The 9,685-nt window shown below is 32.0% G+C and overlaps 1 protein-coding gene across 2 annotated transcripts; it reads right to left on the minus strand.

Moving 5' to 3' along the window:
- Positions 1-924: 924 nt before the first annotated feature.
- On the minus strand, positions 925-2,984 carry LOC127138674 (growth-regulating factor 1). Of its 2 annotated transcripts, none has more exons than XM_051065166.1 (4): positions 2,485-2,984; positions 1,903-2,404; positions 1,286-1,788; positions 925-1,191 (listed from the first exon to the last, which is right to left on the minus strand). In XM_051065166.1, exons 1-4 carry the CDS (start codon positions 2,660-2,662, stop codon positions 1,184-1,186), a joined length of 1,191 nt encoding a protein of 396 aa, XP_050921123.1. In that variant the 5' UTR covers positions 2,663-2,984; the 3' UTR covers positions 925-1,183. The 2 variants fall into 2 exon arrangements, with proteins under 2 accessions (XP_050921123.1, XP_050921122.1); XM_051065165.1 differs by having other exon boundaries at positions 1,286-1,794; positions 2,485-2,981.
- Positions 2,985-9,685: the final 6,701 nt, after the last annotated feature.

A 9,685-nucleotide genomic window follows, 5' to 3' on the forward strand; every position in this document is an offset into this window, starting at 1 on the left:
TATCCTATTTAAAATTTTAATTTTTTTTAATTTAACTTTAACAAACAAGGCGTAAAATTATAGTTTTTGTCTTTTATTTCTTCAATAATTTTATTTTAATCCATTTTATTTTAATCTTTTAATTCTTCAACAATAGTACGTTTGGAAGATTTTATTTTTTGTTTCTTTGGGTTTTTATTAAAAACAATATTTATGTTTGTTGAAAAATTATTATGAATTTTGTGAAAAATGGATTACACAACCATATAAAAGATTAATTGGTAACTGATTATTGAGTTATTTTAGAATATGAAAATTAAAATTATATTTATATAATTTTCTTTTGTATTTTAAAAAATCATAAAAAATTCTTAAAACAAATATATAAAATATTTTTTTCTCCACTAAATAAAGTTTTTGCACCCGCCACTGAGTATGATTCATTTATGCATAAATAAATTTAATATATTGCATTTGATCTTGAAAATATATTTCAAATTTTAATGAGTATTTTAAGAATTTCATAGTGTTTCTCCCTCATAAAAAAATAACCGCCATGTCGATCGGACCGGCTTATTTCTTTTAATCGTTAGGCCAAATAGATGTGTTTAAAATAAATATTTTTAATAAATTAGTCTTCAAAAAGAATTTCTAACAATTTATTTCTTTTAATTTTTTATATTTTGATAAAGGCACATAATTTTTTTAAAGTATGATAAGAAATTAAAGTTGTTAAAACACATTTTTGTTCATATAGTCCAAAAGAGTCCCAGCCACATAAAATTGTTGATTAAGACAAAATTTGTTTTAAAAAAAATGATCTATTGGGAGTTGAGAATATGACAAAGAAAGAAACAAATCCCATGGGCAGAGGGCCATAAAGCTAGCATCCAATATTGTGTTTTTCAAGATAACCCTAAACCACATAAACACACACAGCCAAAATAACTGCTAGATTCTGAATTCTGAATTCTGAAACCATGTTTGCCACAAACAACACAACATAAGTAACTTAGTAAAAATAACAATACCATACATTGGATCCCTCCATGGAGACACAAATCCACTTCAACAACAACAACACATGTACACAACATTTAGAACAATTCAACCAAATCTCACACAAAATATGAATCAACATTATTATTACCGCCCTTAGATTCAATTATAACGGTCCCACCCATTATTGAAATCCAACCTCAAATCAACCATCTGCAAAATCAAATGCAAGTTAGTGTCTTCTATGTGTTTGTATTAATGCTTCAAAGAGAATAGAGTTTTAAGAGAAACCGTTTCATTTAATTACCTCTGTGGTTTGTGGAACTGAAAGTTGTGAAATCATGAGATGATGTTGGAATGGAAATTGAAAGCTGAGTGGTGGATGATTTATCATCCAAATCAAGCCATGAGTTTCTGCTGCTTTTCGGTGGCCATTCATCGAAAAAACGATGAAAAATCTTCTGAGGTTCTTCCTTCCCATCTTTCATGAATGTTTCTTCACTACCTGAGATGTAACAGCTTTGATCTTGCTGTGCTTGTTTTGAGTTGTTGCTGTTGTTGCTGTTACTGTTGTTGTTGTTGTTGTTGATGTTGTCACTGAGGCTTTGAAGTTGCAAATAAGAGTACTCATTCTGATCATTGGATAAACCAGAGCAACTCCTCTGTTTTGAAGTGGAAGATGAGCTTATAGTAAGTGGTGTGAGTTGCCATTGATCATCCATAGATGAAGCTGATAAACTTCTTATAGTTCCAGATGGTTCAGTGAAGAAAGCATGCTCATCTACCTCCTCTCTCAGTCCATAAACATACCTGTTCCTTCAAAAATAATAACCAGAAAGAGAATCTCTCACAACACAGATACTTTACACTACATATATGAAAAGTGCTTTTGCCATAAACTGCTAATTAAGTGCTTATACAAACCTGCAATCAGTGTTGTTGTTATTGTGAGAGGAAGAACCAGAACTGTCAAGAAACATGGGAGCACTAGTGTTGATGTCTTGAAATGAGAAACTAGGCCTTGAAGATGGAGGGTTATTGTGGTAGAGGAAAGGGTGTTGAAGATGAGAAGAAGCATAAGAAGAGTTTTGTGGAGGATAATGGTAAGTAGTACTATCAGGATGAGAGGTTGGGGTGAGTGCTGCAGTGTTAATATCAGTATCAAGACTAGTGCTATTTTTAGTCATTGATAAGATTGATGAAGTAGCAACAGCAACAGCAGAAACAGAATCTGTGTTTGTTGTTTTCAAAACTTCCACAGGCTTTCTTGAACGGTTTTTACCTCTATGCATGTGTCTCTCACAGTACTTTGAATCTGGATATGCTTCTTTTGAACACCTCCATTTTTTTCCATCTGTTCTTCTACACCTCCCTGGCTCTGGGTCTATTTTTCTTCCTAATCCCATTGGCAAATAGTTCCACCCAACTGCATGCACACAAAACCCATTTTTGTGTCAAAGTCAAACAAAACTATTCATACACATAGATTCATAGGATAGTACTTACAGTGTTGAGACTGGTGAGGTGAGAGCCTTGTTGAGTCTAAGTAGCTTTTTTTGATAGTGAAGAGAAGATCAGGTGGAATGTTGATACCTGAAGCCATGTATTTGTAGATAAGAGCTTGATGTTCAAGCTCTTGCCATTGAGAAGGAGTAAAAGGATACCTGTTTCTTCCATTCATCATAAAAAAAAGGGGTAGAAAAGGAATCAAAGAAACAAAGCTTGTTCTTGCAGAAAAATAGAGTAGGAGTAAAAAGTATTATTGAGAGGAGGAGTTAGAGTGTGGAAGCTTGAGAGGAGAGTAGTAGAGTAGGTATATTTATTTGAGGGGCCATTGTGTTGCAGAATCTTGTGTACATGTATATGATAATATGAACTAATGGTTCTGATTACAGTGCTGCATGCTAATGCTATTTTTCTCTTTCTATTTTTTTCTCTGAGCTCTTATTATGACTGCACCTCCTCTGTTGCTGCTGCTTCTGCATCTCTGGCATCTCTTGTCTCTGACATATTTACGGAAATCCATAAAATAAAAGAGAGAGAGAGTGAGAGAGAAAGAGAGAGAAAAAAAAGTAAAGTTGGTAAAGACAAAAGAGGAAATAGTTATTATTAGTATTATTGTATAAGAAAACTAAATAAAGAGAGTTGGTAATGCCTCTGTCTCAGAAAGATTGTACGGTTGAAGCTTTTACTGCTACTAACTCATTTTACTTTTTCTGTTCCTTTACTTCACCCAGCCTCAGAACTCTGCTTCAGGACACACCCCACTTACAAAATTTGACCTTTTTCTCTTTCTGAGACTTGGAAAATGAGAGATGCAGTGCAGGTATCAAAAAATATCCTAAATTTCCCTTCTGTAAACATTTTTTTATTATAAAGTTACAGATTCAGGAATATTATTTTAACCAAAGTTATTTTTTAATGTCCTTTAATAATGGTTAGTGCTCTGTGACAATTATTCAGTGACATGGTAATAGAACTTGTGTTTACCCTTGAGATTGAAGATCATTCTTTTAACAGAAACACTGTAAATACCAAACTATAGCTAGAACTGTACTTGAAATGATACATCACATGGTTAAGTATACAATCTACCAGAAATGGCAGAAATTTGATGTTTGATGGTTTGAGTATCACAACTAATATAAATTAATTAATCAACATGAAATTGCAGAGAAAGCATGTGCCTACTAGTAAGAACCATTGTGACCAAATGTTTACTTTCTTAGCAATAGAATAATAACAGTGTAACAAAAAGCTGATCAATGTTGTTAGAGTAGCCAAACGAATGAATAGGGACTAAGTTAAAAACCAATTCAATTCAAGCAGAGTCTACAGGGGTAAAGGAGTAAATGAGAGCATAGACTGGCAGGACTATTTATGCTGTTTGGTTGCATTGAAACCTTTGTGCTATTATTGCATAGTATGTTTGTCAGTGTAGTTATTGTACACTCTTTTAGTAGCACAATTTTCATTGCTTAGAAGATCCATTTATCAAATCATATATATTTTACCTTTGTACTTGCACAACACCTTACTTCATCTGACCATAAATGTGTGTATATCTGTGTTTTATTTTTTCATACGTGAACATATATCATTAAATTTTACATTATATCATATCTTAATTTAATTTTACATTATAATTTTTGTTTTAACATTATGAGATTTAAGACAATGCATTAAAATTAATTTACATTGACTATAGATTACAATTTGCAAACAAAATAGAAAATTACATAACTGTTTTTAATTAAAAAGTATCGAATATGATTAAAGGGGTGTGGTTAAATATCAATGTAAAACAACTTTACATGACAATACATAATCTATAATTTTATTGTTTTTAAAAACTATATACTACTATGTGTCTGATGAAACTACTCAGTGTAGATTTGTAATCAACTGAGGTGTACAAATAAAACAATCCAATCAATTTTAATAATTGTTATAAAACTAAATAAAATAATATAGAGATCAAAAGAGAGGAAGAGAAGAAAGAATATAATATTATATTATCTTCTTTAAAAATATACTTTACATTGCAAACACTGCAAAGTGGATATTATTTATAGAAACTAAGGTTGATGAAAACTTACAATTATTAATAGGAAATAGGAAGATGAAAAGAAGAATAAGGATGAACATCTACTTTTATTTTTATTCATAACACTCTCCCTTGGATGTCCATTGAGGATATGTCTCGTTAAAACCTTACTAAAAAAAATTCAATGGAAAAAAATCTAGTGAAAGAAAAAGAGTACAATATCCTGTCATTTCTCCCCATCAGATGAACGATCATTTCTTCGATGAAGACCAATCTTTTGTACTAGTTGACTAAAAATTCTATTTGGAAATAACTTTGTGAAAATGTCTGCAAGATTATCACATGAACAAATTTGTTGGATGCTTATATCACCACTCTTTTGAAGATCATGAGTAAAAAAGAACTTTGGAGAAATGTGATTTGTCTGGTCTCCTTTAATGTAACCATCTTTCAATTGAGCGATGTATGCAGTATTATCTTCATATATGGTCGTTGTATTTGATTTTTCAGAAGATAAACCACAAGTATTTTGTATGTGTTGAATTAAGGATCTCAACCAAACGCATTATCGACTTGCCTCATGTAATGCTAAAAGTTCTGCATGATTAGATGATGTTGCTGCTATGGTTTATTTCACCGATCTCCATGAAATAGTTGTATCCCCACATGTAAACAAATAACTTGTTTGTGATCTACCATTATGAGGATCTGACAAGTAACCTACATCTGCATAACCTGTTAATTTGAATCTGGATACTTTGGTATAAAACAAACCCATGTCTATTGTACCTATAAGGTAACGAAGTATATGTTTGACTACGTTCCAATGTCTTCGTATAGATGAAGAAATGTATCTTGCTAATAGATTGACATCAAATGATATATCAGGATGTGTATAGTTAGCAAGGTACATTAATGCTCCAATTACACCGAGATATGGTACTTCATGACCAAGCAATTCTTCATCCTTTTCTTGAGGTCTGAAAGGATCCTTCTCCATATCTAATGATCTAACAACCATTGGAGTATACAACAGGTGACATTTGTCCATATATAAGCGTTTTAACACCTTTTCTATTTAGCCTTCTTGATGAACAAATATTTCTTTGTCCAAATTTTCAATTTGCAAACCTAGACATAATTTTGTCTTTCCTATGTCCTTCATCTCAAACTCTTTCTTTAAACAATTCATAGCTTTTGGAAGTTCTTTGGGAGTTCCAATAATATTTATGTCATCCACATAGACAACTATTATTGCAAATTCCTTTCCTGATCTTTTTATAAAAATACAAGGGCAAATGAAGTTATTTGTATATCCATCTCTAAGCAAATATTCACTGAGACGATTATACCATATTTGTCCCGATTGTTTCAGCCTATAGAGAGACTTGTTCAATCTTATGAAGTAGTTTTCTCAAGATTCAGAGTTGTATGCATTTGGTATATTGAACCCTTCAGGGAGTTTCATGTAAATTTCACTATCAATTAAACCATACAAATAAGCTGTTACAACATCCATCATGTGCAAATTAAGCTCTTCATGTGCTACAAGGCTTATTAGATATCGAAAAGTGCTTGCATCCATTACAGGTGAATATGTCTCATCAAAATCAATTTCAGGTTTTTGCGGAAGTCCTTGAGCGACAAGTCGAACTTTGTATCTCACAATTTCATTTTTTTCATTTTGTTTTCATATGAAAACCCATTTGTATCCAACTGGATTCACACTTTGAGGTATTCAGACTACATGTCCAAAAACTTGTCTTTTGTAGAGTGAGTTTAATTCTACTTCAATTGCATCTTTCCATTTTGGCCAGTCCTCACTTTGTCTACAAATTTTGATAGACGTTGTTTCCTGATCTTCTTTTCCATTTATCTCATTTAGCGCTATATTGTATATAAAAACATCATCAATGTCAACTTCGTTTTGGTTCCATTGTATTCTATTTTGGATATAATTTATCGAGATCTCTTTATTTTCATGAGTTCCAAGTACCTGATCAATATCTTCTATAGATGAAATGTTCATTATGTTTGAAGGTTCTTTTAGATTTTCTATATCCTCACTTGGGTCATCTTTATTCTTAGCTTCCTTTCTTATTAGAGTATTTTCATCTTTGGAACCGACTGGTCTACCACGTTTCAGACGTGGTTGAGACTCACTGGATTGTCCAACAGGGATATCAATTTTTATTGGAGCATTTTCAATTGGTATATATATGATTTAGTCACACCTTTTGGATCAGTGAATGCATTTGGTAATTGATTTGCTAAGTTTTACAGTTGAATTATCTTTTGAACTTCTAGTTCACATTGTTTTGTTCGAGGTTCAAGATGAGATAATGATAATTCATTCCAACTTATATCTTTTTCCATCTTCTTATTCTCTCCTCCTAATGATGGAAAATTTGATTCATCAAAATGATAATCAGCAAAACGAGAAGTGAATAAATCTCATGTTGTTGGTTCAAGGTACTTTACAATAGATGAAGATTCATATCCAACATATATTCCCATTCTCCTTGGAGGAACCATCTTATTGCACTATGGTAGAGAAATTGGAACATACACTGCATATTCAAAAATAATTAGATGGGAAATATTAGATTTTTTACCAAAAACTAATTGTAAAGGGGAAAAGGTGTGGTAACTCGTTGGCCTGATGTGAATCAATGTTGCAGCATGCAAAATTGCATGTCCCCAAGCAGAAACTAGGAGTTTGCTTATCATAATAAGTGGTCTAGCAATTAATTTTATTTGTTTAATAAATGATTATGCAAGTCCATTTTGTGTATGAACATGTGCTACTGGGTGTTCGATGTCAATTCCAATAGACATACAATACTCATTAAATGCTTGAGATGAAAATTTTGCAGTATTATCAAGACATATTTTCTTGACAGGATAATCGGGGAAATAAGCTCTTATTCGAATTAGTTGAGTTAGCAATCTCGCAAATGCCTGGTTGCGAGTTGACAACAAACAAACATGTGACCATCTAGTTGATGCATCAATTAAAACCATAAAATATCTAAATGATCCATATGATGGGTGTATTGGCCCACAAATATCACCATGTATGCACTCTAAAAAATTGATAGATTCATTTCCAATTTTTGTTAGTGTGTAAGAATTATCAACTTCCCTTGCGAGCAAGAGCTGCATGAGAACTTATTTGATTGAATAATTTCCCTACTCATTAATTGATGACCCCATGAATTTTCAATTATTTTTCGCATCATTATATAACCGGGATGACTCAACCGGTCATGCCAAATTAGAAATTTATCATTATTTGTAAACTTCTGGTTTACAGTTGTATGTGCTTTAATTGTACTAATATAAATGTAGTACAAGCCAGATGATAAAGCCGATAGCTTTTCCATTACACATTTTGTGTCCGAATTGTGTTTACTTTAACAAAAAAAATCCCAACTTCCTTCCTTATGAGAAACAAAAAAATTCTTGCTCCATCTTAAACGAAAAATAGCAAATAGAGCGTTACAAGTTCTTTAGGAACTATACAATATTATTTTGCTATCCTCCATCAATGTTATTCAAGTATACAATAATACTGAAGTAATAAAAAGGTTATCGAACCATAATGATCAAGTATTCGAGTATCGAATTCTACCCTATCATTGTGTAGCTAAAGCGATCAAAATTAGATTTGAGTTTAAATAAATAATTTTAACTGATAAAAATTATAATAAAAAACAGGTCCTAGGGTACATGGTTTTTGCACGTGAGACACTTTTAGTGAGGAGAGAAAGAATGAAAGAGAATGAAAATAAGGATTGATAATATTGAATTATGATTATACAAACTGAATTATAAAATATGCTTATCTATATACAACTAACTTATATACTAAGTAACAAACCCTAAACCCTAAGTAAAGTTGGGCTTGGGCTACATAACTTGGATTATATCACAACATACCCCCTATAATCCAAGTTGTGTAGCCCAAGCCCAAAGTTAATTAGGGTTTATGGTTTATTACTTAGTATACAAGTTATTTGTATATAAATAGACATATTTTATAATTCAGTTTGTACAATCATAATTCAATAATATCAATCCTTAATTTCATTCTCTCTCATTCTTTCTCTCCTCACTAAAAGTGCCTCACGCGCTAACAAATTGGTATCAGATCCTGATTAGATTCTTGATCGTGTTTTTAAGAATCACACGTCATGATTGTGTTTCGGAGATCGTGGATTGTTAATCAATCGCTGCAAAGATGAATGGTACTGATGATATTCCAATCTTCCAATTCTTGACGATAAAATTGGAACCGATGGAGCAAGCAGATGAAGTATTTGTTCAGCTTTCATGAAACCCTAAACCCTAAACCCTAACTAACTTTGGGTTTAGGCTACACAACTTGGATTATATCACACCAATTTTATTATGAGAAACGAACCAATGTTATAGAAAATAGAGAAAATTGGACTACACCTACTTTCGTTAGTGTATTGTCTTGTCTTAGACAAATAATTTGTCCATTTTCATCGGCCTAGATTATTTGTTAAGATTGATTTCGCGCAACTATGAAGATGGTGTTTTCTCAACTGCGTTCGAGACACTTTCATCGTCTCGTGCTTAGTTGTCTAGCATTCTACTTCCGAGTACCGAAACATACCCTTTTAGTGTATGATTGGTACCTTCATCTTTACTTTCGTAAATGATATTTGCGATAAAAACTTAGAATTCTAGAATAAATTTTAAATTTGTTTCTTGTAATAAAAAGATAGAGGGTTCACTTGAAGTCTGTCATGAGACAATCCTCATGGACCTTAGTCCTTAGGGAACTACTCACACATGTTTAAAGGTAAAAGAAATAAAACATTTGCATACCTGATGATAGAAAATAATAATGACAATGCTAAGTAAATAAAATTCTGTATTGAAAACGAGAAAGACTTGAATAAAACAACTCTTATGGAGTCTTAAGTACAACACTTGACAGAAACAAAGTTGCAAAGAAATTAGACTTAGTAAAATTAAAGCTAGGGCATAAGATGTGTTTTTCTCCTATGAATCCTATGCCTTTTATTAGCTTTCTATCATGAATATCAACATAATTTTGTATAATGATCAACCAAGAAAATTTCCTTGGGGACTTGGTACAGTTGGGAAGTGAAAAGGGCATAAAAA

This window comes from Lathyrus oleraceus, chromosome 4 (genome assembly GCF_024323335.1).
Source record: "Lathyrus oleraceus cultivar Zhongwan6 chromosome 4, CAAS_Psat_ZW6_1.0, whole genome shotgun sequence".
Classification (NCBI taxonomy): Eukaryota; Viridiplantae; Streptophyta; class Magnoliopsida; order Fabales; family Fabaceae; genus Lathyrus; species Lathyrus oleraceus.